Below are 21538 nucleotides of genomic sequence, written 5' to 3' on the forward strand. Positions count from 1 at the left end.
AAATTGCTGGGACTGTCTCTGAAACTCAGGGACAGTCCGTGCTAATTTGGTACTGTTGCCAACTATGGCATAGGCTACAGTCACAGTTACAACCCGACCTGTGAAGGTTAAGGCCTCTTTCACACTACCGTTTTTTTTTTCCGTTTTGCGGTCCGTTTTTTGCGGTCCGTATACGGTCCGTATACGGAACCATTCATTTCAATGGGTCCGCAAAAAAACGGAATGTGTTCCGTATGCATTCCGTTTCCGTATTTCCGTTTTTCCGTGCCGTGAAAAGATAGAACATGTCCTATGTTTGTCCGCAAATCACGGTCCGTGGCTCAATGCAAGTCAATGGGTCCGCAAAAAAAACTGAACACATACAGAAATGCATCCGTATGTCTTCCGTTTCCGTTCCGTTTTTTGCTGAACCATCTATTGAAAATGTTATGCCCCGCCCAATTTTCTCTATGTAATTACTGTATACTGTATATGGCATACGGAAAAACGGAACGGAAAAACGGAACAGAAACGGAGACACAACGGAACCCAAAAACGGGACAACGGATCCGTGAAAAACGGAACGCAAAACACTGAAATGGACATACTGTAGTGTGAAAGAGGCCTAAGTCATGATACATAGATTCAATAAATCTGTTGTACTGCAACATCTATGTCATACTTGGAAGCTCCTGTTACAAGTGTACTCTTTACACAAATCTCCTATTAATTTTATTATATCTGTTGTGTTTTCACATTTTTTTTTAATTACTTTAGAATATGATGACTTTTTGCCCTTCAAAGATAGGTATTCTGAAAAGAACAATGAAGCAACATTTGAAAGAGTATTGATTGAAAATATAAAGACCTTTCTATGTGTTTGGTAGAAAGCTAGCATTATGGGATCAACAGATCAACTGGCTGCTGTGGACAACAAAGACAGTTGTTTTTTTTATTCAGAGACTACTTCCCCCCATAATGTTCAGTGACCTTCTGTTTTGGATGTCCAGTTACCCACTTTTGATGCAAGTTGAATTTATTCCATTCCAAATGAAATCAAAATCCAATTTCAGGAGATTCTCTTGTCACTAGTAAAAATAGAATATTACATTTTTGCTTGAAATGTCACTTTAAATTTATAGTTTTTAACAGCATATGCATAATTAGAGATAATTACCCTGCATATCTCACTTCTCATTTTGCTGACCATACATGACCACATGTCCCATCATCGTCATCGACAATGACTTTCTGAAATACATCTGTTATGTAGTTGGTACTGAATCACTAGAGCTACCATAATTGTCTTTTGAGCAAATCTCTATATGGCATGGTAAGATGCTTCTGATCATTCATGCTCATTAGCACTCCCACACCTCCTGAATATCAACCTGGCCATCACATAGAGAACAAATATTGGCCCGCATGTTTTCATGGTCTCTTACGATAGGAGCACAACAGCAAAGGATTGGGTATGAGGTATTATACATATCAGTTTTTTTATGTATACTCTTATCATTTACAAATAGAAAAATGGAACCTGGAAAATGTAAGTGTCATGAGGTTTTAACCCTCTTTCCAGGCATGAGTCTTCTACCTTTTATTCCTTTTGTATTGTAAAGACAATAACACGCTAGACATTTCCATTCAGTCTCGGCAGCAGTTTTTAAAAATGAAAAAAAAAAAAACAACGAATAACAGATGAGAAAATTACAGATGGAAATAGATAACACAAAAGTCAATAAAGTACGGTGAAACAATAGAAATCCTCTGGAGAAAGACTGATCAGCATCCTGTCTTCCTGACATACAAACAGCAAATTAGAGAAGTCTTAATTGTCTGTGGGCTGGGTAGGAGGAAGAGATGTGACATGAAATGAGCGACAGCCAGGCTGGTTTCAAACACAGTTGTTTACCGAGACCCTTACGTGCTAGCTGGAGAGTAGACACAGCACTGGAGAGTTAGAGACCTTTGATCAGGTTCTTGAGCCCTGAGGACTTTGGATCAATTAGAAGAAGGAAAGATCCCAGAGAGGTCTTTTAAGAGGCTTGTGTCTAGGAGCACTATGCAGTGATATATTCTCAACTTGATGTATGGAATTACCATTTACCAAGTGAGCATTAGGGATGAGCGAATCAACTTCGGGGGAAACATCCAAAGTCGATTCGCATAAAACTTTGTTCTAATACTGTACAAGGAGAAGGAGCTCCGTACAGTATTAGAATGTATTGGCTCCAATGAGCCGAATTTATTGCTTTGCAATAACTTCATAAATTAATTTGTACTGTAAAAAAAAACATTTCCTGAACTCGGGTTCAGTTCCAAGTGGAACCATGTTTCATCCGAAGTCGATTCACTCATCCCTAGAGAGTATAGTGAAGATTACTAAGAACATTATTAATGCATCTCATTAAAGCAACATGATTCAACACCATATACTGTATGCAGAGTGACATTATCCATGTTACATTATTCATGAATCAAATAAAAAAAAACTCTGAAGATACCCTATATTGCATAATCTTTAAGAACAATCACTTACGGGAAATGATTTAAAAAAAAAAAAAAGGGCTAAGAGCAGGAATTCCTATGAAACATTCAAATGATCATCCACTTCAGTAACACCGATCCGGTCCTCACTGGTCCTACAGTGATGACATCACGGAAATCATTCATGTGACCTCTGCAGCCAATCACTGGCCTCAGTGATCATGTGCCAGCATCACCTCCGTGGACAGTGATAGTTTACAGCGGTCATGTGAATGATGTACTTAGCGTCACTGAAGCAGGAGAGGCAGGGACCATAGGGGACAGACATTTAATCTGTGAGCACTGGTTATTTTATTAATCTGAACCAATTTCTTATCTAACCCCTTTTTTTCCTGTTGTTCCCAGGTGTCAAAATGTTACTGCAGGACGTTGCGTGTGAACAAGTTCCTGCAGTAATAGAGAACAGAGAGGAACAGGTGGATAATAGACAGTGAAATCACTGCCATTCAGTTACTATCACTTGTGGAAGCTACAAGCCTTTACCTTATAATCCCGCACCCAGGCGAACACTGACAACAAAGTACAAAAAGTGTGCAAAAAAGGTATATAAAGATAAATATCAAATTATTACACCTCACATCTGCACACACTCCACTTATACACAGGAGACTAGCCACACATGCCACAGACACTCATACAGATATATGGCCACACAATAGCCCTGACATATCTTCATAACTGTTATGCACTGTATAACACACAATATTTCTGGCATTAATCACTAAAGAGAATGTCTAGAAAATAAAAACAAACATCTGCAGTGCCCCAGTGGGTCACTGCAAGAGTTACTTTCATGTTACAAAATTAAATGTGATTTAATGCTTGGTAAATAGCAAAATTTTAAAAGCTAAAAAGGAGTTCTTTGCGAAAGTGTTGTTCTTAGTGAGATTGTTATTGCCAGAAGTTGGGTGTCGACTGAACTACTCATTATTATTTTTTATGTTTTCTCTCTCCAGCGGGGCAGTTCTTGGATAAGAAAGGTGGGAGGGTATCGGAAGGGTATAATGGACAATAAATATATTGCCTTATAATTGAAATGTTTTATATAAATAAATAAAGAGAAAGGAAACACGTGTTTTAAAGGAAAAACACATTTTTATACATCCTAAATGGTTGATTATAGGCAGCATAGAGTTAAATCTGGCAGTCTTGTAGTTAGTTTCTGGGCAATGGGCTTGTCTTGCCTCCTGGAGAGTGTCTGGTTGACAAAGCCAAGAGACAAGATGTGCATGTTTAAGCTCCTACTGACTACGTCTGAAAGGAAGCCTCATCCAGGAAAACACCATTCCTGAGACAGAAAAGCTGCCAAAGGACCCTTGGAAAAGACAACCATAGAATGTCAATAACCATAAAGATTTTGCAAGATAAATACAGTAAGTTACAGCTTATGTATGTCAAAAGACTTTACTGCTGTGGAAATGGTATATTGTTTTGGTAACTGCCACCCTTTAAGATGAACTGGTCATCTGAATCTAAGATTTTCAATCCTCAGCCCAGGAATTTCAGAATGATTTACTGAGAATGGGATTTCATGCCTATGGTTATTTGGAGAGACATAGACTACTACTACCATCATTGCTACTTAGGCACAAGACCGTTGTTTTATTCCGTGTCCGTTGTTCAGTTTTTCGTGATTTTCTGCGGACCCATTGACTTTCAATGGGTCCGTTGAAAACTCGGCTAATGCTCCATTTGTCATCTGCGTCCGTGATCCGTGGTTCCAGTCCGTCAAAAAAATATAACCTGTCATATTTTTTTCACGGAAAACGGTTCGCGGACCCATTCAAGTCAATGGGACCGTGAAAAAATGCGGAGGCACACAAGATTGTCATCCGCGTCCGTTTTTTTCCTATCATTTGCATGGCAAACTTGACTTAGACTTTTTTTTTACTTTCCTTCATATCTGCTGATCCTCCAAAAATAAAGGAAGACACACGGAAACAAAAACGAAAACGGATCACGGAACAACGGAACCCCATTTTGCGGAATGGAACACAACAACGGTCGTGTGCATGAGGCCTTATACACAGCTATTGGGAAAATATCACTCTGTGATATACCTCAGAAATGTGCCTTTGCTGCTGTATAAACTACTTCTCCCATTATCTGTAAAGAAAATAAAAACTTTATTTATTGCAACCAAATGGGCCTGGTTATTGACTTTAATATCTGTCCGCCGGTCCCTGCATCTGCCCTCCTGCCTTGCGCCCAACTATCCACCATCAAGGCACCCCGTCCCACTAGTTAGGAGGTTCAGAAAGTCAGGATGTGTCCCGAAGGAACAAAAGGGTGCATCCTCCATTCCGTTTAGTTTTTTCTGGATCCTGTAAAAAAAACGGATCCTATGGCAATCCTATGCATAAGGCTACATGCACACGACTGTGCCATTTTTTGCGGTCCGCAAACCACGGAGCCACAAAAAACGGAAGCCGCCCGTGTGCCTTCCGCAATTTGCGGAACGGAACGGGCGGCCATTGATATAACTGCCTATTCTTGTTCGTTTTGCGGACAAGAATAGGACATGTTATATTTTTTTTGCGGGGCCGCGGAACGGAGCAATGGATGCGGACCCAAACAACGGTCATGTGCATGAGGCCTAACTGATGCAACAGGATCAGTTTTTTTCACAGGATCCTATTTTTTTTCTCTCTCTCCTCTTCTGACAGATTAGGCTGCTTTCATACTAGCGTTAAAGTTTACCGGTATTGTGTTCCGTCATAGGGGCTCAATACCAGGAAAAAACGCTTCAGTTTTCTCCTAATCCATTCTGAATGGAAAGCAATCCATTCAGTATGCATCAGGGACGTTCCGTCCCTTTTACGTTATTTGGCCAGAGAAAATACCGCAGCAAGCTGCTGTATTTTCTCCAGCCCGAATTCCGAAACACTTTCCATTGAAATGTATTAATACCGACCCCGGTACCAAGTGTTCAGTAAATTGCCGCATTGCCGCATGCGCAGACCTTTAGAAATGTGAAAAAAATAAATAGTACTAGAGTCCAGCTACGAAGTTAACCCTTATAGAGAGATTATTCTTTAATGGTAATTATACACAAACTGACGTACACTGTTGTCCTATTGTAAATGAATCCACAAAAAGGCTAAAAAGACATCTGATGTATGGGGAACATACATCAGATGCCTTTTTAGCCTTTTTGTGGATTCATTTACAATAGGACAACAGTGTACGTCAGTTTGTGTATAATTACCATTAAAGAATAATCTCTCTATAAGGGTTAACTTCGTAGCTGGACTCTAGTACTATTTATTTTGTGACCCATTATATAAATATAATCTATCTATAATTGCTGGACTAAGATTTGAAAAAAATAAATGCCAGATCCGGAGAGACGGATCCGGTATTTCAATGCATTTGTCAGACGGAAACAAATGATTTCCGTTTGCATACGTATTTCCGTAACGGAACTGCCTGCCAGATTCTTCTAACGCTAGTGTGAAAGTACCCATAGAAGAACGGATAAACAGTGATGTGAATGCACCCAGACGGTAATGGAGAACCATGCATTACAATGGTACATGTATAGGTTTCAATACATGGTTGTTTTGAGATCTTCAGATCAGAGACATCTTTTCCAACAGAGTCTAGAATGGGTGGGCAGCCCATCAGGGACATTAGTATAACCCTTTTAAATGTATGTATATTTTACTTGCAAATAATCTCATCCATTTTGACTATGGATCTTAATTTGCGTACATGGGCATTATTTTTTTTTTACATTTTGGGTAAAAATGATGGTTAATGAAATCTCCAATGCACAATTTCTGTAGAATTAAGCAGCATTTTCTCCAATGACAAGAAGCACTTTAGTGACACAAATGAACCCTTACCATTTCTCCAGAACAGTGTAGACTAGGTCCTTAATGAGCGGTGTGCACTTTTAATAAAGTAAATTGAGGAAAAGTCTAATAGGGTTCTATGGATACAGATTTCAGCAAATATTTCTGACAGCACCTTTATGGTGAAAAGCATGTCAGATATTTTAATTTCCCCCTGGAATTTTCTATTACAAAGTGTACAGTAGATTCTAGATACCATTTTCATCTAGGTGGAGTAATGTATGGCACTATAAGAGCCGCCACATGTAGTATAACCAATGTCAGATGCTTATTTATGCAGCCTGTAATGATTCCACATCATAGCGCTAAATGGGAGGAGTTAGGACTTAATCATGGTTGACATTTTTGCGATGAACACATTTGAATTCCATATCCTGGAATGAATGAAATGTCAATACACGTCTCGTATATCACATTCTAAATAACAGAAGGTACGTCTAGCAGAATATCTTGATGAATTCCGACTTCATTAACTATTGTTATTTTTCCGACACATTGGGGAGTATTTACAAAGAGAACAAAGTACACAACCTGAGTTAATTTCTTCTGCAAATTTACACTGCTGTGAATGGATTTCTCCGGAATCTGTTGCACTTGATTATAGTCGAGTCTCGACTAAAAGGCACGTTCCTTGTTTGCTAACCAATTTTAATGATATGTTTACCTGCAAACTTTGAGGGCTCATTCACACATGCTGGTTTTAGAGGCTTCAGCAATTTACAGAAGCAGACAAGTTAGAATGTAGCAAATAGGGTTTAAAGCGATCATGAATCAGATATATTATAGTACATGATAGTCTCCTCCTAACAAAGCTAGAATCAGAATTGTACCTCAGATGGATAAAGTAAAAAAAAGTAAATTGACATGTATTCGCTCACCCTTTTACAGCAGTACCGCACCTCTTGGATCTCCACAGCGCTCTAGAGGAACCCAGACTTGGCTCTGCCAGTTCAGTCCACCCTTTATGCTGTGAGTCCTGGACAAGTCTTCTGGCACTTGTGGTTAAAATTAAAATTACGCGTTTCAGATGAAACAGGTCATCTTTCCTCTTGGCAGCCGTGAGGAAGGATGATGTGTTTCATCCGAAACACGTAGCTTTTTTATGTATTTTTTTTTTTCTCTATTGCATGATGATGTTTTTATGTGCTTGAAATACAAATTTGGAGTTTTTAACCACAGGTGCCAGAAGATTTGTCCAGGATTCACAGCATAAGGCCTCTTTCACACTACCGTATGGCTATTTCAGTGTTTTGCGGTCCGTTTTTCACGGATCAGTTGTTTCTGTTTTTTTGTTTCTGTTGTGGTTCCGTTTTTCCGTATGGCATATACAGTATACAGTAATTACATAGAACAAATTGGGCTGGGCATAACATTTTGAATAGATGGTTCCGCGAAAAACGGAACGGATACGGAAGACATACGGATGTATTTCCGTATGCATTCCGTTTTTTTTGCCGACCTATTTACTTTAATGGAGCCACGAAAAGTGATGTTTGGCCAAATATAGGACATGTTCTATCTTTGCACGGAATGGAGATACGGAAACACGGAAACGGAATGCATACGGAGTACTTTCAGTTTTTTTGGCGGACCCATTGAAATGAAATAGAGAAACCTTGGTGTCTAGATGTTACTAATGTGCTTTCTTGCACCTTGTCCTAGTTTTGGTAAACAAAAATAAATGCATGAAATGGCACTAGAATTAGAAATATGACCAGGAATGTACCAAAGAGAAGGTATAACGCTCTTCCAGAAATAACTGTTTTAAAGACAACCACTCATGTGGCAAGTATACGATGGATAACTGCTCTAAATGCAATACCATAATTATGTTTTTATTCCATAAACATAGCGACACTCTTGTCCACAGGTCTATATGGTGACACAGCTCAGTTCCATTAATTTCAGTGGTTAAAAGGTGCAATCCAAGACACAATCCATGTACTGGTGGGATGCTGTTTCCGGAAGAAAGCAGCCATATTTTTCACAGCCAGTTTTAATTTGTAATGCAGTTTTTTCATCACATCTGATCTGCAGTCAAAATGTCAGGGTCCCTTGGCTAAGGTTCTCTTTCCATTATATTGAATTTTGTTGTTATGGTCTCTGTCATGAGCCCTCTAAGGACTAGCAGTTACAACAGTCTACATTTGGTTTGCTATGTATTTCTTGGTTAGGAAAAATATATCCTTTTAAAAAAAAAATGAAAATTATAATATATTATATTTAGTGTGCACTGCTTAAATAGCAATTCACTAATATATTGTAATTACGGACAAGGCATGCATACTTGTAACATTCAACTGCAGACTAGCCCAAAGGGGAACCTACCACTAGGTTTTGTGCCCTAAACCCATTATATGTTGCTGTCAACTGTCTCTAGGAACATGCCAATCATTGAGGCTGATCATTGGCTGCAGTGACATACATGACACCCATCCACTCTGAAAGTTTACAAGCAAGCAACTGGAGAGTGTCATACTAAAGGAACCGGCACCAAAAGGCAGGAAGAGTCAAGTATGCTTCCCTCCACAGGTCAGGTGGGAAGAGATGGCCGCCCAAAAGGGTTTTAAAGGTGCACAAACTGTTTAAAATAAATAAAAGTTATAATACAGAGCACACTTTGTAGAGAGCCCACCATGGAGCCTGAGTAGAGGATGAGAGTGGTAGTGGCCCTGATGTAGTGTGGTTGTAGTCCTTTTTTACTAAGTGCAGCATAGTACATGAAATACATACAGCAGTAGCAGGCTTTAGTGCAATTCTTCTCTGATACCAGCTGAGGAGGTATGGTGGCAATTTGGGTGGCAGCAGTTCTGCACTTGGGTGTTACTAAGTTGCCGAAATTTTATATATCGGATTGTACTATCCTGGATACGTCCTAAGTAAGGCTTTGTCAAAATATCTGACATAGTTTAAGATTATATATAGATGGGGTAATATTTTAACTAATTACAGTAAAAGTTATGTTTTATGTGAAAGGTCATTTTTCTCTGTGATACACTTGGGTGTTACTAGCCTACTGGTTGTCTTATGATGGGTGGCGCGCCTGTAGTCTCTCACTTCACTGCAGTACGATTCTTGAGAGTAAATGCTCTACGAGCTAATTCCAAACTGTCTGGCAGGATACGGATATTTCAATCCTGGACCTCGATATAGTTCTTGAGAGTTGGTTCTCTACAAGCTACTTCCCAACTCCCCTACTATCAGGACAGGACCTCCCACGTCTTCTCTCCACCTCGCACTCCCCTAGACTAACCAACACCTTCTTGACAGAAAGTTGGACCAACCCACTCTACCAGGAGGGGTGGAACAGGGTAGTTAACCCTCTTACAGCAAACCATTGCCAACCATTACCTTCCCTACTGAATGAAATGACATGGTATATACAAAATCCATAACGTTACATTTAAAACATACAAAAATGCAGCAATTATAGAACATAATAGTATCACTCTCAGTGTGGGTTAATAAAATTGTACGTAAATTACCAGAGAGGAGTCGTGAGAAGAGTCCAGTGACGTCCAGTCATGCCTTTTCTATGTTCATTTACATACAGTCTGCTCTGTAGAACTTATTTTTATACTAATATAATTTATTTTTATACTTAAAGAGGTTGTCCAAGCCATGAAAAAAGTGGGGATAGCCTGATATGATGTTTGAGTACAAAGAAAAATCGACTCAGCTGCTCTGATTATCCTGTGACATGTCTCTGTCCCCGATGCTTCTGGCCCCTGTCTGGCTGGAAGTGTGCCCCGTATTTCAGTGCTACCAGCCAATTGAGAGCTTTAATGGTCACATATTGTGTCTGCAGACTTCATCTCTGAAGACATTGATTGGCTGGTACCAGTGACCTGCAGGCAGTTGGCACTTTACACTTCCAGCCAGGCATGGACCTGAAGATGTGCTGCAGGAATGGAGAAAACCAGAGCAGGTGAGTTGTTTATTTTTATACTCGCACAACATGCCCAGTCATCCCCATTTTTTTTCAAGGCCTAGACAACCCCTTTAATACTACAATGGAGACTTTTGACGCTGTTCCCCAGGAGTATAAAGACATGCTGTTGTACAAATAGTTAGAGACTATGGGAGTCAGTACAGCTACATGCAAATATTACATGCTCACACAGCGGCAGGCAGCAGCAAGATGCTACAAGATGATAGATACCTGCAGTAACTTTGAGAGGGGGAAAGAGGCCTTCCTCTGTTCCTAGAGGTCATCTTAGTCACCTGATGCATTTATAATAATAAATAATTTTAAACAATATACCCAGTTTTTTATACAAACATAGGCTTGCTGAGATTCTATATTCTGCGTATGTATATATAATGCAGTCATTCTACTGTGTAATGTGCCCCTTATGGAGGGGGTGGGGGACTATGGGTCCACCTAGCTCAGGGGCCCACTGGGGGATTCACCTGTTCCCTTGTGAGCCATTCTGAGCCTGAGCAGCAATAGTAATAGTAGTAGTAGTAGTAGCAGCAGTAGTAGTTCCAGTGCTGTTCATCTCCCAGTCTTGTAAAACAGGTAAGGATAGATTCACATTACTGTATATGCTAGGACAGCTTATGGCGCATACGTTTAAGGCATCTATTCGGAGTACCCTCCATGTACTCAACATAGGTCAAAAGTGTGTCTTTTTTACCTCCATCAAACTGGTATGAATATACGGTACTGTGCAGTATATGTTATTTAAACATGGAAGGCATACATTGGGAAATCCTCCTAACATATACCTCCAATGAACACTGCAAATAGATAATGAAAGTAGGAGAAGGAGAGAATGTAGTAAATGATTTTCAGAAATCCATATCATGTCTTCTACTTCTACCCTTTTAGGTGTCCATGGAAGTTTGTACCAATCTCATGACATAAATAACATTATCAATGCTTTTAACAGATAGCGGACAAGTAAATATGTGCCAATGTTCTGCTACTTTGTGTTTTTCATAGGTTTTTTTTACACCGGCCTTCTTAATTGATTTTTACTATTTAGTTGTTGATCTTTTCTTTTTGAGTGTTAGTTGTTTGATGACCATTTCTTTTTTGCATGTTAATTTTTATATTTTGTTTGTGCATACTTATTGAATGTGCCTTTTGGTTTGTGATAGTAGTTTTCTGCCTAAACACTTCCACATTTCTCAGCAAGCACTCAATTTTGTAGCTGGAGACGGTAAATAGGGACAATTTTGAAGACAACTGAAATTTTAAGTTGTACCTTCTAAATTCAGTTGGGTGTATTACATCCATCAGTTAAAGCAATGATTTATTACCTTAGTGAATGTCTGAGAAAGTTATGTGCTTTGAGTTAAGAACTATACAGAATACACACATGAAACCTTGAGCTTAGCTTACACACAAAGGAAGGCGATAGGGCCATAAAATGTCATTTTTAGGGCATTGTCCTTTTGAATAACCTTCATGTCTATTTACGTGACATCTAAAAGTGCAGGTACAATAGATGTAGACAGGGATTAAATAATAGTGTATTTAATATTTATTTTCTTAATTTCATCATTTCTTATTACATTTTAAGGAATGGGAAGACCGTTTCTGTGGTCTGTAAAACTGATGCATCTGTAAAATGTTTTCCCAGTATAACAGTGATCTCATATTGAGATGTCATATGTGATCTATCTTCACTGAAGCGTAATGAGAATAGGACTGGCTCTTCTCTTGACACATATTCATTCAGAGACATAGCTGCTTGGATTCTTGGTGCAAAAGCTACTATAAAAATCACAATAAAGTATTTATATATGGCATTATAACATATTGTGTCATTAAAGTAATATGTCACTACACTTCCAATGCCTTTTTGTTATAGACAGGAAGCCTATGTTTTTCTGATATATCGTACTATATTTCCAATTCCTGTTCATATCCCTAAACTCCTTTGACCTCTACGTAAACTTAAGGTCCCCATACACATTAGAGTATTTTCGGCCAAACTCCTAGAGAACGGTGATTTCAGCTGACAGTCTAATATGTATGAGAGGCTCCCAATATTCCCTCGACAGATGATGTTGGGGCAGACTGATTTTGTTTTTTACCCGACCCTTTTGTTTTCCCTGGAGATAAACTATAACCAGAGGTAGTGACTTTCTACTGTCTCCCAATTGACAGCACATACATGTTCGGTTCTGCCGAAGGGGGTTGTCAAGACAGGGCCAGGAGAGACACAGATGTTCAGTCAACAGCTGTTGACCATTTATGGTCACCTTTAGTCCACTCATCCCTAATATTTGAGCAAACACCACTTACAGTGTGCCATTTTCCAGTCTTATGTAGAGATTGTGAAGGACACACTTTTATTTAATAAAATGTTAACTAAAACATACATAAAACTTGTTGTACCTACATTTTTTATTATGATGCGTTTGAATTTATTAAGTTATAAATGGTTGACCGAGGTTATCCAGGTCACAACTCTTTAAGATTTTTCTGCAGCCACCAGCAAGAAACATGACATGGTTTTCAATAGATACGATAATGTCATCTCTTATCAAGCTGCCAGGTCACAAAAACATATGAATTGTCTTTGTGGAAACTGGGATGAAACTATATTAAATTGATGAGGAGACATACAGAGTTGAAGAATTGCTATATTATTCATTCCAGCTGACTGTGTCTTTGATTTCATTGCAGGGGGAGGAGTATGGTACTATACTAGCGGCTAATACGTTTATTCAGCAATGTAATTGTTTCTATAAGGTAAAGAAAAATAATACAAAGGGTGAGAGGAAGATTACTGGAAGATTTTTGAAGTACTGTATGAACTGTGTGCTGAGATTTTGATAGCACCAGGGTATGAGATTACATTTTGGACATTTTGATTTTGTTTCTAATACAAATACTTGACCTGAGGCTATTGGTAGCAATATGACTAGTAATAATGACAACTGGTACAGGAATAATAGCATTGACGTGTCTACTCTTTGTATTTTAGGATGCTGGGCATCGATATTCCAGTTTTCTAATTTGACAACAGCTCTAGCCCGACAAACATTATAGTCCACTTAGGCTTCTGTCCAAGAGATCTCAGACTAAGAGAGTCCCTTAAACTTCCAGTGACCCCAGTTTATAAGGTACTGGATTTCACTTTTGTAGACTTTAAGCTATTAACAGTGGGGAAATAACATAGTACAAATAGCTATAGTAAACCTTAATATTGCATGTGTGTGGTCAGCAATGCATGTGTGTGTGTGCAAAATGAGGTACAGTACTGTACTTTAGTCACATATCAACTTCCTATGCCAGTTGCATAGAAATTTTTTTAGGATTTTACACTGTGTATAGCTGACTGTTTCCTGACTTCATAAATACCTTGCAAAATTATATGAAATGTCAGAGGATGACTGGTTGATAGCTATAACACAAACAGACCGCCTATCTCTCCTTTCTTTATAAAGAACAGGTGGTACATTGTTCAGTCTATACTCTCTGGGGCTATTACGGAGGGTTTTAATTGACTTTGATCCGGATACAAAATACTTTATATATACGTGTTTGTTTGTGTGTGCATGTGCATGAGGTTTTAATAAGGAATCAGTTGAGCAGGACATGTGCTGTATATATCCTGAGAATAGTGTGCATAATAACAGCACTCTCACATTTTACAGCACACTATAGTCCATTGATATTTGCATGTACATTAGCATCTTTATGTATCTACACACTACACATCGTTGCCTCATTGAGCAGGAACGTGCTCACAGAGAGCTAGACACATCACGTTCACTAGACACGGTCACATATTTCCCCAATGATATGGTACAGCTACTACAGAGAATCTGGGCATATGCATGCATGATTTTACAATCTACAAACGCTGCTTATTCAAGGGTCTACCTAGCTGGATATGAACACCAGCGCTTCAGCACTGCAATTACATAAGTGATTGACAGCTATCATCTAAGCACTGACCACTCCGTAAACGATTAATAGATGGCAAACAACAACTTACTCCATCGCCCACACATATCCATCTCATTTTCCTAGCTCCGTAATAAACTCAGATAGACCCGTGAAATGAAGGCTGAATAGGTAGAAAAAATAACATGAACCATGTGCCCTCTTAATGGATGAACCTTGAACACAACATGAAAGTAAAGCCTGCATCATGAGCGAATCTACGCTCCTTCAAGGACTGACACAACCAAGTACACATATCTGTGCACAGTAGGTTTGCTCATATAGTCTCTCAGCAATAGCACAATGTGCCTTCCAATAAACATACCGAAGAGCACTACAGAACTAGAAGCTGAAGCACCCGAGAAGATTTCGATAAAGATGTAGCTCCTGTCTAAGCCACACAGAGAAGATTAAGACCAAACCAAGACTTGTATTATGCAGTAGTCACATAGGAATGACACCATACTGTAAGCGGAGTCTTCTGAGCAGATTAAGTTTTTATAGCCTAGCACAATATCATTTCATTAAGACCACCGATTAGCTTCAGACCGCTAAAAATTATGATCTGCAGCCACCTTCATGGTGAAACATGTACCCGAGTTGCACTAAATCAGCCAAGAGGGCAGTTTCAGGCCCTGTTTCCAGTGAGTTATTAACACTGTTTTCTACAAGGACATATGCCAGTAAATAATATACCAAAGTGAATCCTTGGCTTTCTGACCTCATCTAGAAAAGCTTGTTCCTTCCCGCACATAATATGGAAGTGATTCAGTTGAGGATACCAACAGTATACAGACCACTCAGACCAGAGCAAAAATTACTACTTGGATATTTTTATATTTAAATGTAAAGACCTGCCTAATGTACGTAAGTGCGTTCTTTATAGGCGAGCTGTTAACCCATCTCCATCTTCTAGATATTATATAGATAGATAGATAGTAGATAGATACTAGATAGGGAGATAGATAGAAACAGACTACAGCACCTAAACTCTGGACCGTCGTCTAAGCACTTGCTCCAGTCTTAACTTAACATAAGACAATGATTGTATTGTTGGAAATCTCAGTCATTGAGTAACTATTTGTCTGCCTCTACAACTGCTTCCCTTGCACCTTGCCTGCCTCTGCTATGTGTCTGACAGACTGCATGCACTTGCTGTTACTATGCATCTTCCTGCGTCTCCCATGGGAGAGACCAGAGGTGAGAGGCTAAAACAGCAGAGAAGAGCACTTCATGACATTGCACGTAAGACAACACAGAAGGCATAGCTGGATGGCATTCATAAAATAGACACATTAATCTGCCAGCTATGCCATTACATCATGAGCAGCATGCAAGGTACCAACACCTCCTTTGTAAGTGGTAGATAAGTTGAAAGAGGTCAAACTTACCAGAAGGAGGAAGGTGCAAGCTGAGGAAACCACTGACCAGCAAGAAACATGCTGCTCCCATCCTGATGTCCAGACTAGACTCCCCCAGCCATGAGCCCATTGCAGGACAGAAGTTGAGATGTTACTGAATGTGAGCAGAAGAAGTGTCAATGTGGCAGATTTCAGGGTATTCCTCCATTCTGCAGTACATGGCAGCACCTCTTTCCTGCTGAAGGATCCATAGGGTCAACCCTTAAATGTCACCCATTTACCAGCAGCACCTGACTTTCCAAAAGTGGGAGCAGGACCAGTATGTCAGCAAATAGCAAAGATCCGCTTGCCCAAAAACAAGAGGCACAGTTCTTGCTCCCTCTGTTCTCCTCTCTCCTGTATTGGCTTATGTGGGCTCCACAGCAATGCAGAGCACTGAAAGGAGAATGAGCCAGTGAGCGAGAGAGAGAAAGGGACATGCAGGCATAGGCTGCAAAAACACGGTCTGGATCACAGCTGGTTGGATGGACTGGAGGAAACGCAACAGCTGGTTAAAGTGGCAGCTTCTGTGATGCTGATGGGAGGAAACAAGATTGCTGCAGCCGCAGGCATCCTAACCCCAGCTGCTGTCTGTCAGGGATGGAGGAGGGAGGGGTGTGCATTTAATGCACAAAGAGATTGAGATTTATGCAAGGGAGGACAGCGACCAATTCCTTCACAGCAAGAAATGTACTATGTTTATGCAAATGTTAGAAAAGGAACATCATTCTAAGACAGGAAGCTATCTCTGTGGACCACTGAGTGCTGGATTGGCTTTTTATTGCTAGAAAGCCAATAAAAAAAAATAGTCAAAATGAAATTCTCTACCATTATGTTGTAAGCTTAGAATGAAACGTGCTCAGGGGAGCAGCACTTTGTCCCTAGGAGCTGTGGAGTAAGCACAACTAGAGATCCTGCAGAATGTCACATTCAGTACAACAAAATATCCGTAATGTCACTGGGACACAAGAGCGCACATACAGCAACGTAGGGACAAACCCTGCCGCTGGTCCAGACTCCTCTCTCATCAACAGTGTCTACAAAGAATAGACAAACATTGCTTCTTCTCCATTCTGGCCCAGGATGAGGCGATGTGGTGGTCTGAACCAGCACCAGGAGGGGGAGCTCCATTTTAGATCTTGCTCTTCAGCATCCCTTTCTCTTATGTGTGTTCCTGTTGTGAAATACAACGTATACCATACTAAGAGTTGTAATACAGCCAAAGAATATAAAAGGTTGACAGATCCCCCAAAAAATGAATCTAAAGGCATTTCCATATGTACTGTATATTGTAAAAAAAAATGCATAATTTTCATATCTGCTATATGTTTGTCATACCCAAGCATCCAGGAAGTGGGCATTGTAATATAAGACACACCTGCCAGAACATCAGTACACATCAGTATATTTCACCAAACAATTATGAAATGACTGACACATATTTTTTGAATTACTCTTCATTCATAAACCGTACAAAAGAGAGAACAGTATTACCGTATGAAGGTTGTGAGAGGTAGAGACTCCCAGGACCTCTGTCAATCAGTTGGTAGAAGAGGCAGCAGAGGTCGGATGTGTCCTGTGACCTCCTCGTCGTATACCAAGCACAGCGCCGTACATTGTATAGTGGCTGTGCTCGGTATTGCAGCTGAATCCCATTCATTTGAACGGGCTGAGCTGCACAAAGACCAGATGACCGACAAGCCAAGGAAGAGCACTGTGGCCTCTTCAAAGAGTTGATGTTGGGGTGGAGGGGGTGGGCTCTCAGGACTGACTTGGGGCTGAGCTGCACAAAGGCCATGTGACTAATGGACATGATGTCACAGGCCTAGGAAGATCAGAGTGGCCTCTTCAAACAGTTGATGGTGGGGTGGAGGGGGTGGGATGTCAGGACTGACTTGGGGCCATGTGACCAATGGACATGATGTCACAGGTCTAGGAAGATCAGTATGGCCTCTCCAAACAGCTGATAGAGGGTGTCAGGACTGAGATGGGACTAAGCTGAACAAAGGCCATGTGAATGATGGGCATGATGTCACAGGTCTAGGAAGATCACTGTGGTGTCTGTATAGGTCGTCAATATTTAACTGTGTAATGTGTAGTTCGTTGGAAATGTTCTGTATTATGGAATTCAGTACTAGAACATAAACTTCACCTGTAGATTGTGTGACTTTGCCAGTTTGAAAATATCCCAGCATGGTGATGTCCAACCTGAAGAAACTTTACCCATAGAATATTTCCATTTACATTATAGTACAAAGCCACATAGCAGTCCTACTGGGATACAGCTAGCCATATACCTTTAGTGTCCATTCACATGTCCACATTATGGGTTTGCATCTGTTCCGCAAAAATTGCAGACCCATTCATTTTCAATGGGGCCACAAAAGATGCTGACAGCACACTGTGTGCTGTCCGCATTCGGCACTTCTGTTCCGCAACCCCGCCAAAAAATACAACATGTCCTATTCTTGTCTGCAGCCATGGACAAGAAAAGGAATTTTATTATAGTGCCGTGCAAAATGCGGACCCTTAGTAGTATAGTAGTATAGTAATGCTGCAGTAGATAGCTCTCAAATTATTTATGTTGCTTTGCCAATTAGCTTGCCCTTGGATTTATGTTAAGCTAAATGACATGACTTAAAATATTGTAGTCTCCCATACCAACCAGTGCCAGTTGTATAGTGTCCATACAATAGTATCATATTAAAGACAACTGGGATTATTTATCAAACTGGTGTAAAGTAGAACTGTCTTAGTTGCCCATAGCAACCAGTCAGATTCCTCCTTTTATTTTCCAAAAGAGCTGTGAAAAATGAAAGGTGGAATCTGATTGGTTGCTATGAGCAACTAAGGGCTCTTTCACACTTGCGTTGTCCGGATCCGGCGTGTACTCCATTTGCCGGAATTACACGCCGTATCCGGAAAAACGCAAGTGAACTGAAAGCATTTGAAGACGGATCCGTCTTCAAAATGCGTTCAGTGTTACTATGGCACCCAGGACGCTATTAAAGTCCTGGTTGCCATAGTAGTAGTGGGGATCGGGGGAGCAGTATACTTACCGTCCGTGCGGCTCCCCGGGCGCTCCAGAATGACGTCAGAGCGCCCCATGCGTATGGATGACGTGATCCATGCGACACGTCATCCATGAGCGTGGGGCGCCCTGACGTCACTCTGGAGCGCCCGGGGAGCCGCACGGACGGTAAGTATACTGCTCCCCCGCTCCCCACTACACTTTACCATGGCTGCCAGGACTTTAGCGTCCTGGTAGCCATGGTAACCATTCAGAAAAAGCTAAACGTCGGATCCGGCAATGCGCCGAAACAACGTTTAGCTTAAGGCCGGATCCGGATTAATGCCTTTCAATGGGCATTAATTCCGGATCCGGCCTTGCGGCAAGTATTCCGGATTTTTGGCCGGAGCAAAAAGCGCAGCATGCTGCGGTATTTTCTCCGGCCAAAAAACGTTCCGGAACTGAAGACATCCTGATGCATCCTGAACGGATTTCTCTCCATTCAGAATGCATTAGGATAAAACTGATCAGGATTCTTCCGGCATAGAGCCCCGACGACGGAACTCTATGCCAGAAGAAAAGAACGCAAGTGTGAAAGAGCCCTAAGCCAGTTCTACTTTACACCAGTTTGTGCCATGCATAGTAATGCTGATGCTAGCTTTAGCAGGGTCCATGGAATCGTTAACCCCAATACATTGTTCACTATGCCTTTATTATACTGCCAATCATGTATAAAGCCATTATAGATCCTGTTTCTCTTTCTCTCTCTCTCTCCTATCGACATCCAGAGCTCTACATATGAGAACGCTCTCCCAAGCTGCACACGGATAGATTCCTCTTCCTGCAGATATCATAGCTGTAAAATTGTATGAGAATGGTTTATGAAAGGAGAGAAACATAGAGTCCTTATGAATCCAGGCCAGTAGAGAAATCAAACAGATTCCAACAATGAACATTTTATTGTTAGCTAAGGGCAAACTAGAGTTCTTGCTTTTATAGACAAAGGCCAACGTTTATTAACACATTAGTGACCACCAATACTCTTTTTCACTGCGGTCACCAGGTCTGCCTGCAGTGTATACCTACTATGGAGAAAACTTGTAGTGCCAGTCCGTATATACTGTAGTACATTGTACTACATACAGTGCTTTCAGAAAATCTTCATGCCCTTTCACTGTTTCACATTTTATATTGTCGCCTTATGCTAAAATAAAGTAACAAATTGTCCCCATCATTCAGCACTCAGCACGCCATAATGACAAAGTAAAAGCAGAATATTTGAAATCTTAGCTCATTTTTTTTTAAAGAAAAACTAAAATCTTGCATTGACATAAGTATTCAGACCCTTTAATTGGGACTTTGTTGAAGCACCTTTGGCAGCGATTACAGCCTCCAGTCTTCTTAGGTATGATGCCATAAGGTTTGAACACCTGAATTAGGGGATTTTCTGCCATTTTTCTCTGCCAAACCTCTCTGGCCGTGCCATTCAAGGACATTCACAGTTGTCTCTAAGCCACTCTTGTGTTATCTTGGCTGTGTGCTCTTAGGGTCATTGTCTTATTGAAAAGTATAATTACCCCTATAGTTCCCACAGTAGTATGTACCCGTCCAGCGGCAGTGAAGAAAGCTCCAGTGGCCCTATGGGGATTAGCCCACTGGGAAAATTCACTGTAGGATCAATGGCCAGTCCAGCCCTCGAAACATGATGCTTAGAATTGAGGCCAAAAAGTAAAATCTTGGTTTCAGGCCAGAACATGTTGTTTCTCACAGTCTGAGAGTCCTTTAGGTGCTTTTTTTGCAAACGGCCATGTGTCTTTTACTGAGCAAGGCTTCTTTCTGGCAACGTTTCCATAAAGTCCAGATTGGTGAAGTGCTGCAGTTATGCTTTTAATATTGATGACCTATCCTCAGGAAAGTAAGGTAGGATGGCGTGGCACTCTAGTCCTAATTAGATAGGTGCTGAGGTTATGGGTTACTAGCCCGCAATAATGTTGACATAGAAACTTCAGCACTCCAATGAGTATGGTGATATCAAGGTGTCTTTATTTTTAATTTTTCTTATGCAAGGCAACTAAAAGGTGACAGTGTGATGTTTCGGTCAAATTAGACCTTTTTCAAACACAAGTTGCCAGTGAAAGGTTAAGAAGAAAAGGATGGAAAACAAGTTGAGCTGGTAGACATGTGTATCCACACCATGTATAATGCATTATACAGTACATGGTGTGGATACACATGTCATACTAGCTCAACTTGTTTGATCAGTGTGATTTCCATCAGTGAGTGAAGTAGAGAGGAGCGAATCGAATCCAACAAAGTGGAATTAGATCCCAATTTCAGGATAAATTAGATTTGCCGCGAAGCCGAATTTCCTTGCGCTTTAACCTGAAATAGTGTAAAAAAACAAAAAAATACCGAAATACCATGCGTGGAGATGTATGACATCACCACACCAGCCGGCGTGATGACGTCATTTCGGGCCGTGTGAGATTTTGCACAAGATCTTCAATCAAGATGGAGGCGGCCGACTCGTCACAAGCAAATGGAGGCGTTAAGTATGATTTCATTTTTTTAATGTTAATTTTACACTGTATTATTACTCTCAGATGCTGCGATCATGTATGAACTCGGTATCTCATGGGTACAATGATGAGGAGCGGCGCTATCGCAGATCCCTGTCATTACACCCACTACCTACAAAAAAATGCGCTTTGTGACAAAATTATTCGTAACAAAGTGAATTTTTTTGTAAAATTTGGTGAAGCAGCCGAATCGAATTCTCCAAAACTTTGCTCATCTCTAATTGTAAGCCAAAACTAGGAGTAGGGGTTATACA

At 40.5% G+C, this 21538-nt stretch overlaps 1 protein-coding gene across 1 annotated transcript in view; it reads right to left on the reverse strand.

Annotated features, from left to right (window-relative positions):
• The window catches only part of UNC5A (unc-5 netrin receptor A), a 526348-nt gene extending 510462 nt beyond the window's left edge, over positions 1–15886 (reverse strand). The window contains exon 1 of the mRNA XM_040406692.1: positions 15687–15886. Within this exon, the coding sequence (XP_040262626.1) occupies positions 15687–15786 (100 nt within the window). The 5' untranslated portion in view covers positions 15787–15886. The remainder of the gene's footprint in view (positions 1–15686) is intronic.
• Positions 15887–21538: the final 5652 nt, after the last annotated feature.

The sequence above is a fragment of the Bufo bufo genome, chromosome 1, assembly GCF_905171765.1.
Source record: "Bufo bufo chromosome 1, aBufBuf1.1, whole genome shotgun sequence".
NCBI lineage: Eukaryota > Metazoa > Chordata > Amphibia > Anura > Bufonidae > Bufo > Bufo bufo.